This window comes from Aureobasidium pullulans, assembly GCF_000721785.1.
Source record: "Aureobasidium pullulans EXF-150 unplaced genomic scaffold scaffold_23, whole genome shotgun sequence".
Taxonomy (NCBI): Eukaryota; Fungi; Ascomycota; class Dothideomycetes; order Dothideales; family Saccotheciaceae; genus Aureobasidium; species Aureobasidium pullulans.
In genome coordinates this window covers 270,755-297,237 of record NW_021941043.1, presented here as the reverse complement: position 1 = coordinate 297,237, position 26,483 = coordinate 270,755, and the positions used below count along the sequence as shown (strand labels likewise).

At 50.3% G+C, this 26,483-nt stretch overlaps 14 protein-coding genes across 14 annotated transcripts; 10 read left to right on the top strand and 4 right to left on the bottom strand.

The window, feature by feature from the left end:
• The first annotated feature begins 132 nt into the window (after positions 1 to 132).
• On the top strand, positions 133 to 1,321 carry M438DRAFT_368468 (60S ribosomal subunit biogenesis protein-like protein Nop16). The gene is made up of 2 exons (XM_029908045.1): positions 133 to 293; positions 349 to 1,321. Exons 1-2 carry the CDS (start codon positions 184 to 186, stop codon positions 935 to 937), a joined length of 699 nt encoding a protein of 232 aa, XP_029756930.1. The 5' UTR covers positions 133 to 183; the 3' UTR covers positions 938 to 1,321.
• Positions 1,088 to 1,345, bottom strand: M438DRAFT_241085 (uncharacterized protein; the record flags this gene model as incomplete). The annotated part of the gene is made up of 2 exons (XM_029899537.1): positions 1,088 to 1,223; positions 1,275 to 1,345. Coding segments are annotated over 2 exons (207 nt in total), but the record flags the coding sequence as incomplete, so codon positions are not given.
• A 413-nt stretch (positions 1,346 to 1,758) lies between these two features.
• Positions 1,759 to 2,679, top strand: M438DRAFT_325813 (Pcc1-domain-containing protein; the record flags this gene model as incomplete). The annotated part of the gene is made up of 3 exons (XM_029903105.1): positions 1,759 to 1,790; positions 1,854 to 1,989; positions 2,089 to 2,679. 3 exons carry the CDS (start codon positions 1,759 to 1,761, stop codon positions 2,296 to 2,298), a joined length of 378 nt encoding a protein of 125 aa, XP_029756928.1. The 3' UTR covers positions 2,299 to 2,679.
• A 22-nt stretch (positions 2,680 to 2,701) lies between these two features.
• Positions 2,702 to 4,627, top strand: M438DRAFT_377319 (amidase signature enzyme; the record flags this gene model as incomplete). Its single annotated transcript, XM_029908726.1, has 2 exons — positions 2,702 to 2,731; positions 3,044 to 4,627. 2 exons carry the CDS (start codon positions 2,702 to 2,704, stop codon positions 4,625 to 4,627), a joined length of 1,614 nt encoding a protein of 537 aa, XP_029756927.1.
• A 1,843-nt stretch (positions 4,628 to 6,470) lies between these two features.
• On the top strand, positions 6,471 to 9,158 carry M438DRAFT_377318 (uncharacterized protein; the record flags this gene model as incomplete). Its single annotated transcript, XM_029908725.1, has 1 exon — positions 6,471 to 9,158. The coding sequence occupies one exon, from the start codon at positions 6,471 to 6,473 to the stop codon at positions 9,156 to 9,158; it is 2,688 nt and encodes an 895-aa protein (XP_029756926.1).
• A 910-nt stretch (positions 9,159 to 10,068) lies between these two features.
• M438DRAFT_348662 (beta-glucanosyltransferase) lies at positions 10,069 to 11,728 on the top strand. The gene has a single exon (XM_029906197.1). It carries the CDS (start codon positions 10,232 to 10,234, stop codon positions 11,633 to 11,635), a length of 1,404 nt encoding a protein of 467 aa, XP_029756925.1. The 5' UTR covers positions 10,069 to 10,231; the 3' UTR covers positions 11,636 to 11,728.
• A 493-nt stretch (positions 11,729 to 12,221) lies between these two features.
• On the top strand, positions 12,222 to 13,696 carry M438DRAFT_348661 (uncharacterized protein). The gene has a single exon (XM_029906196.1). It carries the CDS (start codon positions 12,546 to 12,548, stop codon positions 13,227 to 13,229), a length of 684 nt encoding a protein of 227 aa, XP_029756924.1. The 5' UTR covers positions 12,222 to 12,545; the 3' UTR covers positions 13,230 to 13,696.
• Positions 13,697 to 15,324: 1,628 nt separating this feature from the next.
• Positions 15,325 to 15,946, bottom strand: M438DRAFT_281102 (putative cysteine dioxygenase Cdo1; the record flags this gene model as incomplete). The annotated part of the gene is made up of 2 exons (XM_029901216.1): positions 15,325 to 15,413; positions 15,469 to 15,946. 2 exons carry the CDS (start codon positions 15,944 to 15,946, stop codon positions 15,325 to 15,327), a joined length of 567 nt encoding a protein of 188 aa, XP_029756923.1.
• A 365-nt stretch (positions 15,947 to 16,311) lies between these two features.
• M438DRAFT_325797 (GTP binding protein-like protein) lies at positions 16,312 to 18,421 on the top strand. The gene is made up of 5 exons (XM_029903104.1): positions 16,312 to 16,656; positions 16,718 to 16,781; positions 16,847 to 16,958; positions 17,012 to 17,777; positions 17,830 to 18,421. Exons 1-5 carry the CDS (start codon positions 16,636 to 16,638, stop codon positions 17,968 to 17,970), a joined length of 1,104 nt encoding a protein of 367 aa, XP_029756922.1. The 5' UTR covers positions 16,312 to 16,635; the 3' UTR covers positions 17,971 to 18,421.
• A 36-nt stretch (positions 18,422 to 18,457) lies between these two features.
• On the top strand, positions 18,458 to 19,092 carry M438DRAFT_348658 (uncharacterized protein). Its single transcript, XM_029906195.1, has one exon. It carries the CDS (start codon positions 18,750 to 18,752, stop codon positions 19,080 to 19,082), a length of 333 nt encoding a protein of 110 aa, XP_029756921.1. The 5' UTR covers positions 18,458 to 18,749; the 3' UTR covers positions 19,083 to 19,092.
• A 478-nt stretch (positions 19,093 to 19,570) lies between these two features.
• Positions 19,571 to 21,116, top strand: M438DRAFT_281095 (uncharacterized protein; the record flags this gene model as incomplete). Its single annotated transcript, XM_029901214.1, has 3 exons — positions 19,571 to 20,009; positions 20,060 to 20,081; positions 20,141 to 21,116. 3 exons carry the CDS (start codon positions 19,571 to 19,573, stop codon positions 21,114 to 21,116), a joined length of 1,437 nt encoding a protein of 478 aa, XP_029756920.1.
• Positions 21,117 to 21,680: 564 nt separating this feature from the next.
• Positions 21,681 to 24,531, bottom strand: M438DRAFT_348655 (uncharacterized protein). The gene is made up of 3 exons (XM_029906194.1): positions 23,950 to 24,531; positions 23,074 to 23,893; positions 21,681 to 22,142 (listed from the first exon to the last, which is right to left on the bottom strand). The coding sequence occupies exons 1-3, from the start codon at positions 24,464 to 24,466 to the stop codon at positions 21,755 to 21,757; spliced, it is 1,725 nt and encodes a 574-aa protein (XP_029756919.1). The 5' UTR covers positions 24,467 to 24,531; the 3' UTR covers positions 21,681 to 21,754.
• Positions 24,532 to 24,688: 157 nt separating this feature from the next.
• M438DRAFT_338695 (mediator of RNA polymerase II transcription subunit 10) lies at positions 24,689 to 25,222 on the top strand (the record flags this gene model as incomplete). Its single annotated transcript, XM_029904148.1, has 3 exons — positions 24,689 to 24,722; positions 24,779 to 24,875; positions 24,934 to 25,222. The coding sequence occupies 3 exons, from the start codon at positions 24,689 to 24,691 to the stop codon at positions 25,220 to 25,222; spliced, it is 420 nt and encodes a 139-aa protein (XP_029756918.1).
• A 97-nt stretch (positions 25,223 to 25,319) lies between these two features.
• Positions 25,320 to 26,471, bottom strand: M438DRAFT_368457 (uncharacterized protein; the record flags this gene model as incomplete). The annotated part of the gene is made up of 3 exons (XM_029908044.1): positions 26,265 to 26,471; positions 25,779 to 26,208; positions 25,320 to 25,717 (listed from the first exon to the last, which is right to left on the bottom strand). The coding sequence occupies exons 1-3, from the start codon at positions 26,316 to 26,318 to the stop codon at positions 25,320 to 25,322; spliced, it is 882 nt and encodes a 293-aa protein (XP_029756917.1). The 5' UTR covers positions 26,319 to 26,471.
• Positions 26,472 to 26,483: the final 12 nt, after the last annotated feature.

Sequence of the window (26,483 nt, the reverse complement as noted above, 5' to 3'; positions counted from 1 at the left end):
GTGTGGATTGGCAAGTTGTACACTACTTGTACTGAACGGGGGGTCCGAGGTGGAGCGATAAGATAAGGCGTGCAAACATGGGGAAAGTGCTTGGGTGTTTGATCTAAATTTTCGGGGTCCGACTTTCTCGATGGCGGCTTGACCGGCGATAATTTTTCTGAACAACCAGATAAATCACTCAACATGGGTCGCGAATTGCAAAAGAAGAAGAACCGCTCGTCGACCGCGAAGATCACGAAAAAGGCAAAGTCCAAGAAGAAGTTGTTGCAGAACCCCATCATCGCAGCAAACTGGTAAGTCGCATTGCGCACTCACGACGTACTTCTGCGCAAAGTCTGACAGTACCAGGAACCAAAAGGAAACGCTCAGCCAAAACTACCGTCGTCTCGGTCTTGTGTCCAAGTTGAACCACCCTACTGGCGGTGTTGAAAAGACATCCAAGACTTTAGAAGAGGCCGCCAATGGCCTTGCACCCGAGCCCACACCCGACAACCTCAACATCAGCACAAAGCTACCCACTCAGATCAACATCTCGGAAGTGAAGATTAGGAGAGACCCGGAGACTGGTGCCATTCTGCAAGTTCTGGATGAGAGAAAGGCCAACCCACTCAACGACCCTCTGAACGATGTCGAGGACAATGATCATGAAGGCTGGGAAGGATTCGTCAATGAGCACGGTGTCCTGGACGGAGCAAGACAAGGAGGTGACGCAAGAACAGATGTGGTCAGACAACTCGAGGAACAGGCTTCACGACCCATCAAGAAGGCGCCCAGAAAGCAGAGTGAGCGCGAGGAAGAGTGGATTGAGAGACTGATCCAGAAGCACGGCGACGACTACCTTGGCATGGCTCGCGACATGAAGCTCAACCCCATGCAGCAAAGCGTTGGAGACCTCAAGAAGAGAGTCAAGAAGTGGAGCGCCAAGAACAAGGCATGATGAGATTGTAGACTGGATGCTGTATTTGGTATGCATAGCGAAGGCGTTGGCAGGCACTGGATCGACTTTTTAAACAATGGAAATATCAATGGAGGCATCTCATTCAGTATCGTACAGAATCAAAGGGTCATTAAACGTCAAGACTCAGGCACCTTTTCCACCTCTCTCATCCTGCATGCCAATGACTACATCTGGAGCCTCGGGGTTCTCCTGCTTGGCCTTTGCGGTGCTGTTGTTGGCATCTCTGCGCTGAGTGGCAGTACCACCCTCGCCACGGCTCTTTGACCTGAGGGAACGTCAGTCATGTTTGGATCCCTGTACAAGGTGGAACACATACTCTTGGCCTTTGGCGGCAGTGTCGCTCTGAATGTCCAGCTTGTCCTTCTTGTCGGTGGCGTGCTCACTATCGGGGTATGCTTCAGTCGCGACGCTGTCGTCGGTGCTGAGCTTACCACCGCTGCTGTAGCGACATGTCGACGAAACGAAGGTGCGGCGGGGAGAAGCTGGTACGATGCGAGACTGTCTCAGGCTTGTAAGGCGAGCAGTGCGACGGTAGAAGGTGAGGAACTCGGAGGGAGATGCCATGATTGCGATTATGCTCGAGGTGTAGGAATTGGTAGAGGTTGGTAAAGAGGATCAATGGTTGTGTTTGTGAAGAAAGACAATGAGCCAGTCATGTTCTCTCCAATGATCATATAAAGCGCCTACGTCACAGACAGCGCCAAGAGCGAGCTTGATCGAACTCATGATCAACTGGGAAGGCACGCTGAGGATGCGGGGAGCAAGACTTTTTGGTCAGAACATACCATCTCACAGTCATCATGACCACGTCCGACGAGTTTCCGTGTACTCTGTGAGCTTCATCAATCCGATCAGGCCGATGGAAGAAACCATGAAGCTCATGCGCATGGCCTAGGACAATCGACATTCCCTTCCCTACCCACCGCCTGGCCAGCGCCGCCATTCGCACTCTCTCAGTCGACCAGGAACTCTCGCCTTTGGTCCGCCGTGACTTTTCGCTTCATCCCCCGTCAGATGACCCACCGAATGCTGTCGAGGGCGATCCTCTTCGCGCCTCTCTCTTGACCAATGCCGCCCCGACCACTTCGCTAGACGCTGTGCACTCGACTCAGCCTTCATCTGAACAAGAGGATGCTACCGTACTGCGCACAATCTACCGTGCAACCACCAACCGCATGCTTCGTGTCTCCGTAAATGGCTTCTTCGAGAGTCTCAACGTTGTGCTCCAGGTCATGCAGGAACTGGATGTTGATGTGCTACAAGATCAAGGACTCGAAGGTCTTGAAGGCGCTCAGGGTGTTGAGCAAGGAATGATTGGCACTACCAAGACTGGTGCTTGAACGAACCGCATCTGTTCAAAGAAGTTCAGACACCAGTAGACAGGCCATCCGACGACTGCATCGCTGCATCTAGCCAACTAGGCTACGGCCAGTATTCGACAGTCCAGGACGATAGCACTTCGCATATACAAGAGCCTCGGTTACCATGGAGAGTCGGGTTCATTCACTGCTTCTCAAGCACAAACCGTTGCAAATTGAGATCGCTGCTTGCAAAGGCTGTATTCATAGAGTACCCGAGTAAATCATCACACCGAAGACCAAAATAGCCACACAAGCACTTTATGACCAACCCAAGAACTCGCATGTGTTGCTGCACGTTTCTTGTATTGCCTGTGTATGTTGTGTTTCTAATGATTGTTATGGTGATCGTATGGGAGCCTCAGCGTACCCTCATCACCGAGTTATGGTCCAACGTTATCGTCATGACTCTCTTGTACGTTGAACTCTACCATGCCTGACGCTTGACAGCAAATGTGCATGCATTCATATGAATCATACGTCTGTGGTATCTACACGTACGGCTGCGAGAGCCAGCAGTCTCCGTACTCAGTTGATAGTAATCTCTGCCGTGCACATGTGCCGAAGCAGATCGTCATACACTTCCAACCTCTCCGGAACAACTTCTTCTGAGCTTTGTCCTGACAACGACTGAGTAGTTGCTACAACAATGCAGTTGCGAGTTCTCAGATGCTGCGCAGTATTATTTGCAGCTTCGGTTCTGGTTATCGTACGTGGCCAAGACCAGTTTGATCCGCGAGAAGCAACCATAGCTTCTGTTCACAATGCGCTCTATTCTGGCGAGAGTTGTCGAAACATCGTCTCTAGCTTCTTGTCACGTATCGAAGCCTTGGACCACGGCAGAATCAATTCCATAATCTCTCTGGATCCGGATTCTCTGTCAATTGCTTCACAACAAGACGCACTGTTCGCTTCCAAGAATGCCACCATAGGCCCGCTGTTTTGTGTCCCCGTGCTTTTGAAAGACAATCTTGACACTGCCTCTCTACCAACAACTAGCGGAAGCCTTGCTTTGCGTGACTCAAGGCCCTCGATCGATGCTGCGGTTGTCAAGGCACTTAAAGATGCAGGTGCCATCATACTCGGAAAAACAAATCTCCAAGAACTCGCCTTGGAAGGCATCTCGGTATCTTCGCTTGGTGGTCAGACTGTCAATCCCTACGACACTGAGCGAACCCCAGGCGGATCATCTGGAGGCAGTGGTGCCAGTGTTGCCGCATCATTCGCAGTCCTCTCTTTGGGCACAGACACGATAAATAGCGTGCGTAATCCAGCGAGCGCAAACAGTCTCTTCGGGCTGCGTCCAACCAGAGGCCTCATATCACGAGTCGGCGTTGTTCCGAACTCGCATACGCAAGATGCCGTCGGACCCATTGCAAGATGCGTCGAAGATCTGGCCATCGCCCTTTCGGCAATTGCAAGCTCGCAGCCAGACATGGAAGATAACAGTACTGCACTTGTACCTGAAGGTATCCGCGGGACAGATTACTACACCGATCTTGCTTCTGGCTCCCTAACGGGTAAAAGAATCGGAGTCCTCGAAACCTTTTTCGACCGTACCTCTACCAATGAGACCGATCCGGTCAATGAAGCCATGGACGCAATGATGGCGAGGTTGCAAGAAGCCGGCGCCATTGTTGTACCGATCAACGATCCCAGTTATAACGTAATCTCTATTCTTGCTTCTTGTGAGACTCAGATATTCGAGCTAAGGCAGGAGGTTGATAAGTATCTTTCGAGGGCCAGCCTTAAGGGCCAGCATCCTGCCTCACTCGAAGATCTCTACAGCGAGGGAAACTCGTTCCTTGTGCTGCCACAACAGTATGGCTTCATCAAGGCTGTGCTGAAGGGGAGTACTGACGAGAAAGAGTATGAGACAACCTTGAGCAACATTCAAGAGCTGACCGGGCACCTGCATGCAACATTCGCAGCGGACCATTTGGACGCAATCATGTACCCACAGCAAAAGAATCTCCCAGTGAAGATTGGAGCAGCATCCCAATCCGGACGCAACGGGATCCTAGCTGGAGTTACTGGTTTTCCATCTCTGGCGCTTCCCGCGGGCTTCAGTCCTGTCACCAAGACCGCCCCAATCGGTGTACCTGTCGGTCTCGAGCTGATGGGTTTACCCTGGACGGAAGCCAAACTGCTACAGATTGCGCACGAGGTCCAAGCTCTGACGCAGATCAGAAAGCCACCTGTGTGGGCTAGGCAGTCGATACCTTTTCGAAACTACGATGTTGTACCTAGCATAATGCTTAAGGATGGCAACAGAATCCCGTCCGCTTATCCGCTGGGTGTTCTGTCGTAGATAGCACAACGTGCATGCACCGGCATCGAGATCCCGCAAGAACCAACACTGTAGAAAAAAATCCCCTGCTTGGTTACAACCCTACTTATCAGCAGTTGAACGGTTCAAGCCCTCTCGCTAGACACCATAGATACCACACATTCCTTTGGCTATAGATAACTGCTCAACGAAGATCATGTCTCAGTTCTGATGCAGTCTTTTTGCGTGTGCATTCGAGTTAGTTACAGCATCTCACACACTGTACATGTAGTCACGAGTACATGCGCGCGCGCAACATGTGAAAATCTGGCTCGAGCTCGGAGTTTGGTTGGATTCGAGTCTCCCCAAGAGTGCTGGCGATATGCATAAGCATGCAGCTTGCAGATGCAAGTCAGAGGCGCCGCGGAAGTCCTCGGCCGAGACGTCCAGCTGAATTGCGAAACTGCAAGACGTGGGTAATGGCATCGTAATGCCTTCGAGAAGCAGAGACCGGACGGACGGAAGATGAATCAGACCGAAACATTTTGCGTGAGAATTTGCCTCTGCGACTCAGGAACCAGACAGTCGAGGCCGCAGAGACTTGTCAGAGAGTCGCCATGGTTTGATTGCACGGAACCTGGGGCGAGTCGATCGCTGTGGGGAAGGGTCTCTGCCTCCTGCATTCTGAAACAAGATTGGTCGGTTGACGCGTGGAGACAGGTGTGTTGAGTTCGGATGCAGACCATGCGCCTTTGAGACGGTCTTGAACTGGTAGATAGGTAAATGATTGATGGATTCGATAATGGATAACAATGTCGTAGTTGGCTGGCAGGTGCAACAAACTTGGACAGTTGCTGTAGTTCGTGAGTTCAAACGGCCTTACTATTGGGAATGGGCAACGCGATTGGCAATTGTGGTATCATGGCAACGAGATAACACAAGACAGGAACGTATGGCCTGAGAGCTGTGTCTGTCGTAGTGCATACGTAGATACAGTAGTGGGATCGTTAGTGGCACTGCTCGTACTGCCGGCCCAAGCTGGGAAGCAAGGCAGGCAGCGAAAAGCGAAAATATATTGGTATTTTATTGCCCGGCAACGATCTAAAGTGACCAGGGCGTTTCCGAGTCGCCGTCATTCGCTGGCTAGCGTGCAATCTACGGTACGCAATCTGAGGAAAAAGACATGGCGACAATGGAAGATCACCAGGGCGGTATCACTCGGAGTAGCAGGAGGCACCGTTTGCGAGCAGGCCACGGCAGTCGCGTGGGAAATAGACGACGATTGTTATTATGGCATGCAAAATGGGCGCCCTCTGGGATTTGGCAAGTTGGCAACGGGCAGAGGGCAACGGCCTTCATTATTTTTGTCCTAGCGTTTGGCCCAAGCGGCAGCCAAGGCCGAGTTCCAAGTTGGTACATGCATCTGCATCCTCCAAACCTCACCTTTCTCTTTGCTTCTCCCTCTTCCCGCGACCCCTCCTCCTCGACCTCTTGTTTAACAACCTCTTTCTGTGGGATCTTCTCGGACGACTTGCGAATAGTTGTCTGTAGTTGAGACTGCGTCCATTCCTTTTTTAATTCGAGATACTGCTTGCTTTGATTATTTGTTGTTTGCGCGCCTTCGTTCTCCCGTAACAAAGTGATTTAGCTCTGTGAGCCTCTCATGTTTCCAGTTTGGTATGCCTTATCCACCACCCACCACCTTTCAGTGCTGACTGGTCATACAGATTAATATCCTTTCTATTCCTGTACGCTATCTGGCGACATCATAACGACTTCCATCGTCGTGCGCGCGCCTCACTACTTTACCTCGCTTTAATATCATCCTTCTCACCACTCACCACCCACCACTCGCCTTCACGACCTGGATGCTATGGCCACGACCATGTCTTTCCGTCACCACATGAGCGACCAGCACTACAGACCCGACCAGGAGACTTTGCAACTCGTGCCGGACTTTGTCTTCCCTCCTCGACCCACCACAGAGCAATCTACCAGCTCAACCTCTAGACGACCCGCCTCAATGAACCTGGCTCCCAGTGGATATCACGGCCGTTCCCGTTCAATGCGACAGTCGACCTCGGCGCTGCCTACCTTTAGCTTCAACTCATCAGACACATCTGGCCGTCTCGACAATCAACCTTCATCGCCGACAACCCTCACACCTCCTACCAGCCCACCAAAGAGCGCAGGACATCGTCGAGGAGCGAGTGAGCTGGTCGGTGGAGACAGTCGAATGGGAATCGGTGGAATGCTAGGACCTAGCCCTTCAAGACATCTCGACACACTGCCTCTCCCAGACACGAGTGGATCACCAGCCAAGAGACGTGGACACGCCCATCGTAGATCAGCCGCCATTTCTGGACATGACTTGGCCAGCATTCTCCAGCCGAGGGACGTCAATGTACGCCCTCAGACTTCTGTTCCACAAACGCCTACTGAGCAAATTTTCCAACCACAATATCCTTCGCCTGCCAAACCCCTGTGCGAGGAACGTAAATCGAGCGACAGCCTAAAGACAGTCTTTTCCCCATCTGGGTGTATCCCAGATGAGCCAATTGCACGACCCCCGTCAAGGCCCCGTGTCGGCTTCTCAGAAAAGATCGAATTTATCCCTCGACCACTCTCCACCGTTTCCGCCGACACTGCCAGCTCTGTATCAACTGTGCGTGGTCACTCTGGTGCAAACAGCATGTCTTCGCTCATCAGCCTTGGTGGTATTGGAAATCCTTCTCCTAGAAGGACAATCATTACGATTCCTGACCTGGCTTCTGAAGTCTCGCCTCGTTCTATGCCGCCAATTGAGCCTGAAGTTGTTGCAAACGCAGAGCCGATCACTCAAAGGTCTCCACCAAGCTTCAACCTTCACAACAGCAGCCTGTCTTTTGCGCCGGAGGCTACCAGTGATTCCCCTCGACTCTCCAAGAAGAAGACATTCTTGAAGCTTGATCGCCGCCGAAGTGAGCCTTTGATCTCATTGACAGCATCAGCGGATATTGGAACGTCAACTATTTCTCTGCAAGAGCCAGTCGTCAGCGACGATTCTCAAATCCCTTGTAGAAAGTCCGAAATCCACGACCAGGGCTTGCACAGAGAATCATCGCGAAAGCGTGTGAAGAAGTGGGCAACCTCTATTCTTGGCCGCAAAGTCAAGGACTCAAAGAAGTTCAAGCAGACTTGTGATGCTGCAGAGGGAAGCGAGAGTGGCGAGCAAACTCCTGATCTAGGACCTCAACTCGCCGAACCATTTGGAGAAGAACCCGATCTTGATGCATTGTTCGGTCAGGATCCATTTACTGATGCTGATGATATCACCAGCCCTTCTATACTCTCGCCACGATCAGAGATCTCGGACTCGTTCTTCCCCTTCTTCTCATCTTCATCATCGGGCGGTGAAGACACGAGTCCTGTGATTGATTTGGATGCCGCTCTTGGACCCTACGGTACACCCACTATGAGCTGGGAACAATCACGTCCCGCTCCAAAGAGAAGACAACTTCACAGCAGTCGCTTGGCCAGAGATTTCGTTGGACCAGGCATGCACTACCATCGTAGAACGGAAAGTGCCCCTGCTCTGGTCCCCTTCGAGTTTGCTGGTAGAGCCAGCTCTCCAGCACAATCACCGATGGATGACGTGTTCGAGGAAGAGGAAGATGAGTCTGCTGTTGACGGCGTCAAGGATCTCAGCATCTGCGAGACTTCGAGCCAGGCGGATGAGGAACTTGGCACCGGAATCCAAGTAGTCGACGCTGCCAATGAGCAACTTGAACACAATTTCGATTGGAGCTTCGACGACGGTCTGGGTATTGAATCTCAAGGCTCTTTGAGGGGTGCTCAGTCTCACGATTACATCCAACATATGCCTACTCCGCCCCGCACGTCGGTCGTTGAGGACACTATCATCGAGGAAGCCACGTCTGGAATCGCGGCAGACTATGAAGAGCCTCGTACCTCGTCTGTCACAAAGTCCAGCGATTCTAGCGGAGCCCGCACCATCTCGGCAGAGGTTACGGGTCTTGGTCTTCCTCAGTCACAAACCGTTCCCCTCACTCCTACATCCAATGTCGCATCGACGTTCTCATCTCCCGATCTTGCACGCAATCAAGGATCATTTGATGCACTACGTCTTGGTACATCGGCTTCTTCCATTGGCGACGCCCGCACCATGAGCTCCTTCACCACTGCAGAGCCAACACCCGAGCTGTATATGTCGACTGACGACGTTCCTTCATTGACGAGCAGCCGTTCCACCATGATCAGCACCATGTACCAGACCAGTCCCCGTCGCGAGACCATGGAGCGACCTGTATCGGTAGCATGCGGCAAAGGTCAGGCAGATGTACAGGCCTCTGAGCGCCGTCGCAAACGTTCAAGCATTCAAAGCTTGAGCATGCTTCTGGGCGGTTCCTTTGGCGAGAGCAGGCATAGTTTGAGGACAGAACAACGTCCGCAGACAGCCATTGCGCCTTCAGTACACGACGAGAGCAAGAGGAAGAAGGAGCATCGCTTGAGTAAGCTAATGTTCTGGAGATCCAAAAGCGACTCTCGTAGTAACCCATTCCAGTCAAAGTGAAAAACTTTGACTGGTATTTGGGCACGATTTTCTTTTTCTTTTTTCCTTCTACATCGCCCTTTTCCTTCGTTTCTACTCGCATGTTGCAGGAGCCGTCTTGGCGTCCATGTTATGGTCGATGGTGCATGAGATTTTCAAAACGTCATGCGGCGCAACTACTAGGTGTACCTTGCTTTTCTTCTGGGTTTTTTATTTTCGGAGTGTCATTAGGTTGGCTGAACATTCGGATGGCTGGGATGATTTTCTATCATGGCTGTGCAAGGCAGAGTGGTGGAGCAAATGGGAGGGAGAGCGCGCACAAGCGAAATTAGAGATTAGCATAGAACGAGAATGCCAATGACAGGCTTTCACGCCGAGCACAAAAAGACGCGCACCACTGTCGGAGAAGTTGCAGGTCAACATAGCGGGAAGTGACGATCGTGTCCGAGGATTGCTGATCACACTGTAAGGCGGTGGCGTTTCAGAGCAGGCGGGAGCGCAATTTGAATTTAGAATGCTCCCCTGGAGAATACGGGGAGCACGTTGAGGCGAGTGACGGAGACCCCCACCTTGTACGATGTGGAAAGTGGCAGAGACTTGATGATTTGGTATCAGTAAACAAGTTCATTGCCGGACGATTTGGTATCAGAAGCAGGCGCATTCTTCTCGAGTTGTCTTCGTGGTAATGCAGGGATGTTCCAAGAAACATCCAAGGCTGCTTAAACTTGCTTGCCTGGTCAAGACTCGAGCGGACGATCAAACAGGAACACTCAACGAGGTCTTGGTAGGGGCTTCCGAGATGGGCTTGGTTGGCCGCGGATCGATGGACAACAGCGGCTGAGGCTTGACCCGTGCTTCTTGTCACTTTTGAATTGCTGGGCCAAACAAAACCCACTCATCATCCCCTGCCTGCCTTCGTCCCATCATCTTTCCTGCCACTCTCGTTGTGCAGTCTGCCTTTACTCGACTTTTTAATACTCGACTTCTTTCACCAGTTTCCCGTCACTCGTTTACCGGGAGCTTTTTTCTTGTCTCATTAGACCTTTGATTCGACATTTTCTTTTGGATACATATTCGGATTCTCATATTTGACCATGAAGGCTTCAATCGCTGCCGCATCCGTCGCCTTGAGCGCAACTCTGGCTGCCGCCACCCCTACTCTTCAGGCTAGAGCATCTGGCACTTCTTCGACCAGCCTTCCTACCGTCACAGTCAAGGGCAACGCTTTCTTCGCTGGCAACAACCGTTTCTACATCCGTGGTGTTGACTACCAGCCCGGTGGCTCCTCGGACGCCAAAGATCCCCTTGCCGACGAGGCTGGCTGCATGAGAGACATCAAGTACTTCAAGCAGCTCGGCATCAACACCATCCGTGTCTACACTGTCGACAACTCTGTCAACCACGACACCTGCATGAACGCCCTTGCCGACGCTGGCATCTACGTTGCGCTCGATGTCAACACCCCCTTGTACTCGCTCAGACGTGACAAGCCCGCCATCTCATACAACGCTGTCTACCTGCAGAGTCTGTTCGCTACCGTCGATGCCTTTGCCAACTACACAAACACCCTCCTCTTCTTCTCTGGTAACGAGGTCATCAACGACGACACCACCACCAACTGCGCCCCCTACATCAAGGCCGTCACTCGTGATCTCAAGCAGTACCGCAACAACAGAGGCTACCGCGCCATTCCCATCGGTTACTCCGCTGCTGATGTCAGCGACAACCGTTACGAGACTGCCCAGTACATGAACTGCGGTACCGATGACCAGCGCAGCGACTTCTTCGCCTTCAACGACTACTCGTGGTGCGACCCCTCATCTTTCACTATTTCTGGTTGGGACCAGAAGGTTCAGACCTACAACAACTACAGTCTCCCCCTCTTCCTTTCCGAGTACGGCTGCAACAAGGGTACCCGTAAGTTCGAGGAGGTTTCGGCTCTGTACAACTCTGAGATGACTGGCGTCTACTCTGGTGGTCTCGTGTACGAGTACTCTGAGGAGGGCAGCGACTACGGTCTCGTCCAGATCTCTGGTGACAGCGTTACCCCCAACGACGACTTCACCTACCTCCAGGCTGCATTCTCTAACAACACTGCTCCTTCTGGTGACGGTGGTTACAAGTCCAGCGGCACTGCCTCGACCTGCCCTCCCGCCAGTGACACCTGGGACACTGGTGACTTCACCGGTGAGGATCTTCCCGCCATCCCCAGTGACGCTACTAAGTACATGACTTCTGGTGCTGGTAAGGGTCCCGGTCTTTCTGGTGGTGGTTCTCAGGACGCTGGCTCCGACACCGTTAGCACCGCCTCTGCTGGAAGCGGTTCCGCTACCCGCACTGCCTCTGGCGCTTCTTCCACCGGCACTGGCAGCGCAAGCTCTTCTTCCACTGCTACCGGTGCCGCCTCGCGCGTTAGCATGGGAGAGCTCTCCTTTGCTCCTCTGGTCATGACCGGACTCGTCGCCCTCTCCACCCTCTTGGGCGCCACTCTTCTCTAAGCAAGTCTCTTCTTTTGTTTGTTCCCTTTTTTTCCTTTCGTTCTCCTTACATATGCATCACCCCGGTGTTTTGGGCTGCCATGCGTCTTTTTTTTTGTTTTAGAACAACCTCTCTTAAGAGCGCTGGTCAGTCAGCGAGACTCCAGAGTCTAGAAATTGTGTATTGTTGGAGCTGTTTCTCGTACATACGTTTGATAGACAAAAATCCTTCTTCTAAAGTAACTACTTAGTGCCTGTGTGCCTTTTGTGGCGCATGTGTATGTCGACGTTCGTTTTAATGGTCATGTTGCTGTCGTTCTGATCAATTCCTCCCACTTCTATCAGATGTAGCTTGTACGACCCTGACCAACACAGTCAACCCTCGACGACCAGCTCATGTACTTCCGATGTACCTTGATCATAGTTGCTACTATCACTAGCGGTGTACTGGTAAGTATCCGCTTCATCTAATGGTGTGTTCATGCAGTATGATCGTCGTGACTCGAACAAGGATATTTGCGCATATCTACTGTCCACTCTGTACCAAACTCCTCGTCAGCATCTTTTTCACAACGTTGATGATACTTCGATCACATATTCCGCTGTTACTCACGAATCGCGCCGGCATCGTGCACGCCTCTCCGGCTGACTTGACTTCGGTCATATGATAGGATCTGAAGGACTCTCAACGATCCTTATTCACACCAATCATTGGCGATACATATGTACATGAAATTTAGCTGGCACTATCCTACTGCGTTCCGTTCTTTCAAACTGAACCTTACCAACCTTACTCTCTATCTTGCGGCGAGCTTCCAAAACACCACACATCCAAGACAATATGCCATAGGTCGTCCTCCTTTGACCCCGGAAGAACTCGAGAAGCGCAAGAAGGAGAGAATCCAAAAGGCGAATTGGCATCGTCGAAAATATGCAACAGATCCGGAGTTCCGCGCAAGAATATTGCAGCAATCTAAACAAAAGTATCCGCGAAAGGCATCTGCGACAGAAACTATTCAAATGGCACACTGATGCTGGGTTTCGTGAGAAGCAATCACAGATCAACGCCGAGCGGAGGTCGAGGTATGAGCTGACGGAGGAGTCCGAAGCTCGAGACCTTCGGATCGAACGAGCCAGGGAGTGCAGCAGCTCGAGGTACAAAAACGATTCCAAATATCAATGGACTAAACTTTTTCGGATGCGTTTGCAGAGTCCACGATTTCGAGAGGAGGTCCTTTGGAACGCACACGAGCCTGTGATATTTTCCCAAAAGATGGACTACAGATGCGCCACGTGCGGCAAGAAGAGATACCGTGGACTAAAGCTGTGGTGGAGGAGAAAAAGACACGAGTCACACGACAAAGACGAAATCAGGGGTGAAGGTGAGAGAGAAATCGGTAATCAGAGACAAGAAGGAGATGGAGAATTTGACTGCTTCAATTGTTTCGTTGCGGATTGCGCAGCATTCACGCCGATATACTATCCACCAGGCATAAAACCATTACCGGAGAGGACCTTCGAAGAAAAACCCAAGGAAAACTCTGATATGAAGAGCTCTAAAGTTCGATCGGGGGACGAAATGTCAACCGGAGACACATCTAAATCAACTACATGATACTGGTCCGTCATCACAGAAAAAAGGAACTTCCACCAGCCAAAAGTGCTATCAGCCCCAGAACCCCAATCTTTATGAACAGCGAACGCATTCTAGCACTCCGATCGTCACGGAGTATATCAGGATGTATTCCAGGTTGCACTAGTTCGCTGATGCGATATTCAAAGAGACGAGAACGAACGCAACAGCTACTGGTAGCGACATCACAGTCCCACTGCTTCAAGGGGATGAGCGTGCCAATTCCCTCCGTCAAGCCGCATCTTCTGTCAATCACGACACGGTAATCCATTTCTGATTTCACTGCTCGATCAGTGCTTCCTCGCTGGTCTAATTATCCTCATCCCACCACATCTCGTAAACCTTCCTTTCACATCCGTTTGCTACAATCGGTCCTGTATTCCCAGCATCTATGAAGCTTGCAAGGGAGCTTTTATCCATATTGGAGTATTTCTCGATCTTTTGCTCGTTCGCTCTTTTCCCCACGAGCTAAGTTGTCACGCCGACAGGTCATGGCGGCTGTCCTTGTTCAAGCCTCTATTGTCTCGCTTGATTTGTACAGACTCGCAAGATACATTCCTGGCGATCAAAGTTCTCGAACCATGCTACCATGCATCAGTAGGTACTCACTATCATCTGCACAAACGTAACGCGAAGCACATCTCAGACATGGGTTGCCTCAGATCTACACTTGATCCATCTTAAGTCAATAACAAGACTATTTCACACTTTCTTTATCCATCCACCCCCCGACGGTAAGACAAAGCATACAATGCAAACAATGAGGCATTCCATATCACGTATGCGGTCTCCAAGTACACCTCCTAGACCGCTACGCATATAGACAAAATTATCCAGACGAACATCGAATCTTCACAATACAGAGATGATTAAGGGCTCGAGAAGCTATCCATCTTGGATAATATCCCTGTCGGTAAATAAATCCTTCTATACACCACATGGGAGATCCACCGATATCTTGAATTCAATGCAACCTATACATCACTTGACCCTAACCCCCAAAAAACAATCTATTTCTTTCGACTAAATGGAGAAGAGAAAACAATTAATACTTGGAAACAAGAAATATCTACATAGGAAATTCAGGCAAGTCAGTTGACCAAGCTTCCATATATTCCTCTTTGCACACCCCAACAAAAGAAACCGACAAAGGACGAGACTCAGCCAAAAAAAAAAAAAGTTAAGTAGAGAATGTATCAGCGTTCTTAAAACATACCGTCTGGGGAAACAAAAAGGACTGCATACTTTTCTTTTAATCTCGATGCGAAATGGTGTTATTACAATGCGTACCTTGTGATAGATACTCTAGATTGCACAATTGTTCCAAAGATCTCGAAGTGGCGATGTTGTAGAGGAGACTTGATAGACTAACGAAGGTATAGATTTCTAGGATCAACTAGGCGGCCTACTTCCACAGTGGATAGATTGTACGATATCCGATGTTATTTCTTGGATCGAGATGATTATCAAGGACGTCCTAATCGACTTGTGATGGTGGTAAGCTTCTAAGCAATTCACTCATTCAAGAACAAAACCAGGCATAGAAGCGTAGGAGGTATCTCTAGTTCGCAAGGCAAAATGGCGTAGCTACATCCTCCCTATCCATAAAACACATCCGCGCGAGCCTGACACGATATATGAATCGCAGACTGAAATGCCTGGAAACCACAACTTGCTGCCAGTTTTCCATGATATCTAACCGGACATGAAAGAATGTCAGAAACACACTGCAACATCCCTAATAGACACCGAAGGAAGAAAGGACGAGGGGGTGTGGAGGGGTGGTGTTGATGGTTGTCAAAGCAGAGGTCTCGTGTGGTGGATATGAGCAAGCCTTGATTACAATATTCATGTTCCTGGTAGAAGAGCTCCTAGGATATATCACTCAATAGCAAGTTCGAAGCGGGTGGGTGGGAAGATTTAGCAAATGATTTCAGCATTGAACAATTGAATACAAACGCCTGGTTGTCCTAACCAATGTACTGGGGTATATCGCGATATTCCTGTAACCCTAGCGCCCCATGATTAAACAATATTAGAAGTAGGAGGGTCGGAAAGGGAACCCGTTGAAGAAGACTTAGTACTGGGGTGGTACGAAGGAACTCTTGCTTGTACGCTCATCGTAGACGTGGAAGCCGAACTCAGCAGCATTGGGAGGCGTGTACACTGGCGGATGGTTAGAATGGTTCTATCAATCACGAAAGATGAGGGTTGGTATTACAGTGAAGCGACATGGCAGGTTCAACGGGGTCTGGGTTGGAGACACGGTGAAGACCGATCTGGTCGGAGATGTATGTGACCTCATCGGGGTGGTATACGGTCTCTTGCTTGACTTCCAGAGGATGGACACTGGTGTCTCCGCTCTCTGGCTTGTGGTAGACAGTCTCTGTAAGGTTGCCCTTGAGGATCTTCATGACGCAGTGAGCATCGGCATGGTCGTGAATCAAGGAGCCCTTGGCAGGGTTCCAGACGATGAGGATCAGGTTCGCCTTGCCGTTAACGTTGTCGACGATGTTCCTCGTGTAGCCCCTGGTCTTGTCTGCGCGTGCGTATCGTTCCCAGTGCTTCGGGTTTGAAGTGTATTTGGCCATGAGGGCTTTGATGTGATTGGGGTCGACGTGGGCCGAGTCGATGCCAGAGGATGGACCTAGGTATTGGCGAATGTCCCGTACTAGATGACCGAAGGGATCATCGGACATGGCGGACTTGCATGTGGCGCAACAGTGTACATGAGGCTGGTCCATGTGAGAAAGTGGAGCGGCGACGGACATTTTGAGACAGAGAGGATGGTGTGGAGATGTATTCTGTAAAAGGTCGAGGTGATATGTGTGTATTAGAGATGTAAGCTGGAGCTATTCGAGAAAGTTTGGACGACGGCGGCCATGGATGGACTGGATGTAGTATTTGTATTGCTGGACAAACAAGTCGAAAGAAGTCGGCGATGTTTGACGCAAGCACACCAGTCAGGGCCTCATCGTCTGAAAAGTCGCCGTACTTGAATAGGGAGACCCTGCCTTTGTTCTGTTCTCTGAATGAGGCACATCTTAGCACAAAACTCACGCAGTCGGCCCATTGTTGAAAGAGACGACTTTTGGAAATGTGAGGGAAATGTCGCAAGATTGCGAGTACCTGTGTGCTCAATAAACATCAAGGGTCGACTGGAGTGGGTGGCTTTACTCGCGCCCTTGCAGACACGGCCATGGATTGGACCCCGCAGTCGTCATTGCTCGCAGACGATTCGCCAAATTTGCAACTTCGACTTCTCACAATTCATCACCCGCCGCGTGTCTCTATACCGCAATCAACCATCCACTGTCGCTACACACGTCACCCAGACTACTCTTTCGTCGCGCAATAGTCGCCCAATCCCGAATAACCACCACCCATCATGGCTACCACCGTCGACAAGGTGCGCGACCACCGTTCCAGAGAGCCCCGAAATTTTATCGCTGACCCGAATTGCACCACAGATCAAGCAGATCGAAGATGAGATGGCCAAGACCCAAAAGAACAAGGCCACTTCCTACCATTTGGGTACATACAATCATGTCGCGCGACAAAGAAAGAGCCAGAGATCACGACACTAACATGCACATCAGGTCAATTGAAGGCAAAGTTGGCAAAGCTGAAGAGAGAACTTCTGACTCCTTCATCGAGTGGAGGTGGTGGTGGTGCCGGTTTCGATGTCGCCAGAACTGGTGTTGCTAGTGTGTATGTTGATGCATTCCACCCCATGTCTCTGCCCACAAGCTGACTCGAGACAGTGGTTTCATCGGTTTCCCCTCGGTCGGAAAAAGTACCCTGATGAGTCGATTGACTGGTCAACATTCCGAAGCCGCCGCCTACGAATTCACAACTCTTACAACCGTGCCTGGACAGGTCATGTACAACGGAGCAAAGATTCAGATTCTCGATTTGCCCGGTATTATCCAGGGTGCAAAGGACGGAAAGGGTCGTGGTCGTCAGGTCATTGCTGTCGCAAAGACTTGCCATTTGATCTTCATCGTCCTCGATGTCAACAAGCCTCTTACCGACAAGCGCGTTATCGAGAACGAACTGGAAGGTTTCGGTATTAGAATCAACAAGTCGCCGCCAAACATCCACTTCAAGAAGAAGGACAAGGGCGGTATCAGCATCACCAACACCGTCCCTCTTACCCACATCGACCACGACGAGATCAAGGCTGTCATGAACGAATACAAAATCTCCTCTGCCGACATTGCCATCCGCTGCGACGCCACCATTGACGACCTGATCGATATCCTGGAAGCAAAGAGCAGAAGTTACATTCCCGTCATCTACGCCCTCAACAAGATTGACGCCATCTCAATCGAGGAGCTCGACCTGCTATACCGTATTCCCAACGCATGTCCCATCAGTTCCGAGCACGGCTGGAACGTCGACGAACTGATGGAGCAAATGTGGGAGAAACTCAGCTTGTGCAGAGTCTACACCAAGCCCAAGGGCAAAGCTCCTGACTACACTGCCCCTGTCGTCTTGAGAGCGAACGCACGTACTGTTGAAGACTTCGTATGTTTCCCTCTCCACCGATCCGCAAGCTTTAAGCTAACCTTCTGCCAAGTGTAACGCTATCCACAAGACTATCGTTGAACAGTTCAAGGTCGCTATTGTCTACGGCAAGTCCGTCAGACATCAGCCTCAAAGAGTCGGTCTCTCTCACGAGCTCGCCGATGAGGATGTCTTGACCATCATCAAGCGATAAATCACCAATATTGCATATCACTCGCCAACCCCCACCCTACCTTTGATATCCCGGGTTTGCAAAACTGCCTCGAATCGAGATCAACCTTTCTGTTGGCCGATAGTACTTGCAGCAGCCTTTGTCATACCCTTTTCCAACATACGCTAGTGTCCACCTCCTCAACACTCGTATCATGAACAATGACCGGTCCGGTAAGAGACCTCTTTTTCTTTTTACTTTCTTCGCGGAAATTTCCTTTCAGATAGACCGGCTTCTGCCCATGGAAATACACGGTTTTGGTCAAATGGCTACATTTTTTCTGCAACAACTTCCTTCTGCTTTTCATCATTTTCACTGCAAGCCATTTTTTGATTGGCCAAGGATTTGTTATCTTTTTTCCACTCGCGAAGCAGGTGCATAACCGCCCCGCACGCAGCCTCGGCCCGCATTCGACATTTAATCAAAAAGCAGCGCGATTCGACCTGCGATTCGTCAATTCTGGGTTGTTTTCGAAGCCAGCCATGCCGCTTGGTGAGGTGATCCAATAACGCAAGGCGTGTCTCTGCTGTGGAGAACCACCATGTCTCGCTCGGCTTGACTTCTTTGGCGCTGCATTGTAGGCCGCCTAATGACGAGGGTTTGCAGTCGTCCGCGACGGCGCTGTCCGATCGAGAGTTCGCCTGGAGCTTCAGTACTCAACAGAGTCGCTGATGTTGCGCTTACATTGTAAAAGTGTCCGTTTGAGGACGATTGCAGACGGGTTGTGAGGACTAATATACCACTGGACTACGGCCGGATCAATGAGAGTCGAAACATGCAATTCCAGGGCTCGATTGGTAGTTGCGTTGTGTTGTGCTGTCGGTGCTTGGGCCCCCATCCACTACCACCATCAATTCCTTCAGCCCACAGCAAGCAAGAAGCCGATCACCTGGTCCCGACTTTCTGAGACGAGTGCGGGCGGGTTATCCTTCCGTGTGGAGTTTCCCTATGGCCGTGCATGCAATGATGCAGGCGGCCAACAAAGCGGCCGCAGCAGCAGGCCCTTTAGAGTCTTTACGAGCCCCGGTCCTCTACTTCCAACATGCATCATGACCCAGCACTTGTTTGCCAGGGCTCCAACACCTCGAATCTAGTGGTTGGCATCCCCCTCCCTATTTCGCACCTGCACCCACTATATCGGTCTCTTGTGTACATCATGTCAATTGTCCCCTGCCGCTGATGATCCTTGAAGAATTATTGCGGTAATCCTTTCGGAAACCAGCCTCGTACCGTCCCGATGAGGTTAACTTAATTTCTCATAGGCAAGCCCTGCTTCCACACTATTGTCTCCGATCATCACCTCTCCATAGGCAAGCAACCTTTTGGTCCCTGGGACTTCTTAGTATCTGCATTTATGCCTAACAAGTTGCAGAAGCTTTCTTTCCATCTTGTCAAGGTTCGACGTCGAGGTGCATGCTTCGGCTCGCATGGGGACTGTGCCTCGCTTCTTCCAGGAACATCTTGCATGCTTGACAGGCTCAAGTTTCCTGACATTTTGCTACCTCTGACCATTCAGAAAATTTTGCAATAACAAATTCAACAGACGAGCAGATCTCAAGGCTGTTGTGTGTAACATATCACAATGGAGGATAGTTCAGAGCAACAACACCCGGCCACCTTTGATAGTATGCCAATGAGGTGGTCTGAACAACACTCGTACCCTCATTCATATCATGGCACGCCAGCACAAGAGTATACGGGTTTTGGCTGGGGATCACCACCGCTTCCAATGCATTCGGCCGCCTTTTCGCAATCGCCACCGTTGAGGCCAAGTCATCAACAGTTGCAACCACTGATGATGCCATGGCCGAGTATGCTGGGGAGCCAACAGACATTCTATCCACCACTTCTACCGCAGACTCAAATTGGCACGACATCTCCTCCTACTGTGACACCGATATCAGCGGGTTCATCATCCAGGTCAGGACCTTCTGTGCGGAAGACGCTATCAGACGATGACCGCAGGAGAATGTGCAAGTACGCGGAGGAGAATCCAACCGCGAAACAAACTGAGATAGGGTGTAAGCTTTGTCCAAGCCATGAACATAACTTGATGCTAACAATCTCTCAGATCTCTTTGGAGTGGAACGAAGGTATGGAATTCCGTCGGGTTGAATCATAAAAAGTTTTCTGATACTGACCGATCATGAAGCACCGTATCAAAGGTTCTCAGGAAAAAGGAAATATACCTCAATCAATCTCAACCCAAGGAGACTCCACGGTCACCGCCGAACAAAAGATCAAAGGCCAGGCTACCGGACATCGAAAAGACTCTTTCAGCGTGGGTCATCAAAGAGCAGAAGAAAGGCTCTCCCATCACGGACGACGCTATCCACGAACAAGCATACTACTTCGCCTCCATCCCCGGACCCGAGAATCCAGCTTCGAACCCAGTGAACATCCCCGGCTGGCTAGAGAAATTCAAGCAAAAGCATCATGTCAACCGCGCCTCCAAGTCCAAAGAGTTACGCAAAGATTCCGTCGCTGATTCCGACAATGCTACTGTCCAATCGCCTACCTCACCTTCAGACGAGAACCTCAGCTCCAGCTCACCGGAAACAATCTACCCTACCATGGACACCGCGATGGCTGCGGAAGACGCCAAACCCAACAACAGCAACAAACGCCGTAAATCTCCTCCCTCGATCAATACTGTATTCACAGATATGGGATCAACGAGCACTTGCTTCACCCCTCAACTGCTATCACCCACCTCTCCTTTCTTTTCGCCTTCGAGTCAGATCTCAGCAGGACCTTTGCATTCGCCGCTGTCACAACAACAAACATTTCCAGCACTCGATCATTTCATGGCCGACTCTTCTCCCGCAGAAGAAACATTATCCTCGTCTTCTCACCCTTTTCTCTCTTCGCTTGGTAATACTGAAGATGCAGAAAGTGGATTGGGGAGGTTGGGCAGTATAGATGAGTACATGGAAGATGTTATTATCGATAGCAAGACCATCAATCCTGATGCTTTGACCGCCAAAGCACCAACGAGGGAGGAAGCGAGAGAAGCACTGAAAATCGTAGTCAGATATCTCGAGGGCGAGGATGGAGGGATGAGTGAAGTGCAAGAGGGCAAATTGCTCGGCAAACTCTTGGGTGAGAAATTGAGATTGAGGGAGTGAATTCAGAGGTTTTCCCTCCTTTCCTGATGGCTTTGAGTATGGTTTGAGGTTTTCGAGGATGTGGATTTTTTGGGGGCTTGCTTTGCCTGCTGGTCGGGCTCTTTGTTCTCCTTTTTCGTTTTTGGTCTTCTTGTTCTTGTTCTTTTTCTTCTTCTTCTTCTTCTTCTTTTTGCATTCTTTTGCTTTTCTTTTTTCGTCTTTGGTTTTCGGTTTTGAACCATCATCATTGTTTTTCTTCCGGGCCTCAGGGCATTTGCTTTTCTTGCAGACATTCAAACATCCAGACATCCAGACATCCAGACATCCAGACATCCAGACATCGACAGGGGACATCATCAACAACAACAGACAGATTACAAACATTTAGCTGCCCACGCAGTGGAAACACACAACACACCCATTTTGTGTATTTATGGCCTGTCTAGCTTTTCTAGCTTTTTTGACATCAGTGGGGGGTTTTCTTTCTTCTCACTTTCGGTTTCTGATTATATAGGTCTTCAAACATGTTCATAGGAGTATGTATCTGAACAAAGATATGACAATTTTCGGAAAGAAAGAAAACATGTTGTAATGATTGAAAGTGAAATGGCATATATACATGGTTACACTCGTGCTTAGTCGTGCACGACTATCATTTCTTATTGCCCATCTTCCTTCTTCAGAATACTACTGATGCTTTGCTCTGCCAACTCAGGAAACAGCTTTACAATGACCAAATCCACAATCCCGACTATCAAATGTTTATTCAGATATGCATCTCCAAAAGCATCGAGCATATCCTCCACCCGCCTGTGTACTTCTTCCTCACCAGCTCCAGCAAAAACCTGCTTCACCACCACAGGAGGTATAGCAGCGATGATTGCAGTAGCACATTTCGTCTTGATGGCAAGAGCTTCGGAAGGAGTAGGTGGCACGCGACCGGGACCCAAAGAATTGTTGGGGAACATGTTTGTGCGGATGAGAAGGAGGATGGATGGTAAGCGGGAGGGATCGAGAATTTTGGTTTGGATGTGGTGGGAGAGGAGTCTGGTGAGATTAGAAGATGGGAAGTCGTTAGCCAATGGATGTTTCCAATCGATCGGGTTTTTCGATGATGCGACAGTGATTTGGAAGGGCTTTTGCAACATGATCGAGAGGGGTCAAGGAAAATTATTCAGCCATGCGCAAAGAAAACATGTGTGTGGGTGCGTGTCGATAGATTGGAGATGAGAGGCCTGGAATTGGTCGTCGGTTGAGGTTGCAATATTTTGCTGGGGGAGCCATATCCGCCACGGTTACACAAAGAGGATTTTGTTAAGCGCCCATGAACACGGGTTGGCAATCGCAAGCAAGGAAAGTAAGGCGGGCGTCCGTCCAGAACTTTTGAGGAGGCCAATCGCGAGGCCGCAGATGAGCAAATTCGATATCCCAAGCCATTGGTAGACCAAAGACGACACGATGCAATGCTCGGCGAATATCGCTTATTCTCGGTCTTGGAGACATCAGAGATATGTGGCTTCCACATCAGGAAGGCGTGCCCCGGCCCGCACTGCGACCTCGCCTGCAGGAAGCAAGAAGGAAAAGCAGGTGTCCAATGTAGCAGCAGAAAGTATAGACCGGATAAAATCACAAAAATGTTCGACTCTTTGCAATGGGCGCTTCGAAGTGCGACGTGGCGTCCTCTCAGAAACCCTTGTGCGCGTCCAGGATACGCAGTGCGAGCCATCATGTCGGTATTGCGTTGCTGCGAGCGCCACGTTCTGCACTCGAAATGCGGCTGACAGGCGGGCGGCCCGTCGCGAAAGGGTATTGGCTCATGCCGGGATCAAGTGACTGAAAGTACATGCGGGGGTACAAAGATACTGGGCGACATGGCTGAATTTCGGAGAGGAGGGAAGACAATCGAAACAATTGATCTGCGGATATCGCGATGCATGAAGGGGGGGAATATGAAGGTGGAAAGAGAATGTAAACTCACCTGTCCAATCTGCTGTTTGTGTAACCCACCTTCCATGAACTGCAGATCATAAGCCACTGTATGTATGCACCCATGGTTGTAAGCCATGGCATCTGCAAGTCCAAAGAAATCAAATGCGAGCAGCAACTCCATAGTGACATCCCCAAGATTGGTCGTTTGATGCTGTCGTGTGTTGATTGCTGGCATAATGAGCCGCTGTCATCTAGCTCATCATGTGTCGAGTCTTCTCTGCTATTCGCCCTTGGAGGCAGAGATGCGGCATCTGACAAAGCAGTGAAGAAGGCGCGTATCGTCATGAACGCAAGGAAGGCGTATTGCATGATTTGCCAAAACGCCTTGGATATGAAATCCACTGGACTTCGACTTGTCACCGTGGGTGCTTCTTCGGCATCGTCGCTGTCATCTGCCAGGAGCCCAAACTGTTCCAGACGATTAGGACTGGTTGGTGGTTGCTGCTGTACATCGGGTTCCGGAGGACGCAGGATGGCGAGTAGCTTGGCAATGAGATCGCAAATAAACCAGCCTTCGCAGATGTTGCCGCAGACTCCCCGGCCGATGATCAATTCAGAGAAGATTTCAGTTACCAACACCCTCAGAGGTGGGTTATTTAGATCCTCCGGAGGAAGAACATGAGACAAGACTCCTTGAATCAGCAATTGGCGCCATACAGCTTCATTCTCTGCCTGATCTAGAGATGCAAGAGAACCGGATTCAAACGGAACTGGAGTGAGGGCAGGATGAGGGTTAATGGCGTGATAGATTTCTCTCGGGTCTGCTACAAGAGAGGATGTGTAGGATCCGTTATATGCAGTTCGATAAGCTGATACCAGGTCAATTAGGCGAGTACGATATATCTCCTTTGGATGCGACCATTACCTGTAACATGAAGATTAATCAACTCAGGAAGCTCGTCGAGTATCAATGCCTCTAGATCGACTGCTCTGATTCGCTGCTCAAGAGCGCGTGTGCAGTGGGCGATGATATGAACAACTTGGTCGGTGAAGTCCTGGTCCGGTGTTATCCTGGAGTACCAAGCGTGTACAAAGTCCTTGATTATTATGGAAATGAGAGCATATATCTGAAGGTCGACTTGATTGGAACTAGTCAAGGGCGGCAGTAATTCAGACAACGGCTTGTGGATGTTTCGTGCTCGGCTACCCTCAGGTCCCGCGAGTTGCGGAGCGCATAAGGTACGTTTGATGAAGGCGATAGTAGCTTCATCGGAGTAAACGGAATCGAGTTTCTTTGTGCTTTTTGATCTGTTGTGCTTTGGTCTTGATGGGTTGTTGCTTCCAATGGAAATGTTGCTTTTGGTCCTAGCATGACCACGAGGGGCAGCGCGGGCGGTTTCTTGGTCCATCACTCCATCTAGAGATTCTTGCTTCGAGGGCATTTCCTTTGCAACTTCATGAGTTTGGCGCAGGCATTGAAAAAGATTCGTACATGTCGGTGATTGGTTATGAAGGTAAAGTGACGGAGGTTGTTGATAACCATAAAGGTAATTACGGTGGGGCTCCCTGCTGGCAGGTGCGCCTGGCCTTCACCCCGGATCTGGAGGAACAACCGGATCGTCATTTCTTTGCTTCGAACCATCTTGTAGTCAATTACACCAGTCATGGCTTCCACAGATGGTCTTGACGAGGTCGATGGTGAGTCTGAAGAAGGTTGTATACATGTCTTCTACCGAGTACTGACGGATTCGCAGCACAGCTCAAGGCTGTCATCGACAACTTGTACATGTTGATCTGTCAGGCGCACGAGTTCCGCGGCACCCAGACTCAAGAGGCCATGACCTTTGAGATGTAATTGCGATATCCATCTACTCTGCCAAACCCAAACGCCGTGTTGACACGACCCCAGCAAACGCCTAATCCAAAATCTACTCGCCCTCTGCCAAACCGCGCGTACCCTCCCGACCGGTCTACCACAAGAAATCATCGAATACGTCGAGCGATCGCGCAACCCTGATATCTACACCCGCGAGTTCGTCGAGCTGGTCCAGAGACTCAATCAACAGCTCAAAGGTAGAAGCCAAGCCTTCGCCGACTTCAGAGACATTCTGGCAAGAGAGATGACGGGTGCACTACCCGACTGCAAACAAGACATCAAAATGGTCGTTGAGAGTACTGGCGGCAACCCTCCTGTCTGAACTCGATTCTGCATCTGCCTGCACTAGCTTTGCTTGCTTGCTTCTACATGGTACCCGCCAGACCGATCCTCCGACCCCTACAACTTCCTGCCCTACATCAAAAGACGAAGGGAATCATCCTCCACTTTCCGCTCACGCTATCCGGCCCGAACTTTTGTCCATACCAGTCCCGGGTTCCATCCGCCGTCACTCCTAGATTTACGCTTACGAAAATGAGTGCGCATACTATCGTCCAGTTCAACAGGGATCCAGCTGGAGCCGCAACAATCGAAATAGCAAGATAGATCAGACACTCGACAAAGTAGTGAGGGCAAACCAATCGTTGGAACACTGGATGCTCGGGCACACTGTACTTCTTCAAAGATGCAAGATATGCGTGGCAGTCGTGTTGCACACCAGAAGCAAGGATGAAAATCAAGCAACCCACAAAAGTACGAAGGCAGGGAGGCTCGATAGTCAAATGCGAGAAATTGAATGACTCTTGGAGAAGAGTTGCTAGAGAAAGAGAAAAACGTCAGAGGAGTAAGACACGGATTTCTACCAGGCCAAAACATACGAGCTCCTTCGATCCAGACGGCTATGCTCATGCTAGCATAAAACCAGACCCCCAAAGCCCAGTGGCCGATCCACATGCGAGCATTGGAGGGCTTAGTAAATTCCAAACTCTCATACAAACGACGGACACCTTGCAGGAGCATCAGTATCCATGTGACGATGATTTGATCCAAGGTCATGGAATTCTTGATGTCGGTCAATGCTGCCAGGTTGCGCCAGAGCGATTGATCAAGGAGGATCTGAGAGAACCATATGAAAGAACACAAGGTGGAGACGAGGTAGAAAGATGCAAACCAGCTGTGAGGCACTTGGAAAGTGGCAAGTGCGTCAAGTGGATTGGTAGTGAGTTGTTTTGGCGGTTGACCATTCTGACGAGAACCATATGCTAAGAAACGCGTGCGAAGAGAAGGAAGGCAGTGAGCGAGGAGAGCCTGCTGAGAGTCAGCGGGCTTACTCGGATGGTATGAGGTATTTTCTTCTCTCTCACAGCGGTGGCTGCCAGCAAGAAGGAAGCCCTCAAAATAATGACGAGGTCAAGCATGACGCTAAATATTGTAAGTTCTCGAGGCGGTTGTTACAGGATGATGGCGTCCTAAAAGGCGCACGCAAAGGTCTTGGATGGGCACAGCACGACCATGCAACAGGCTTCGCCAAAGGCTTCCACGACAACAAGGCTGTCTTCCCTGATGGCAAGTCCAAAATTCAG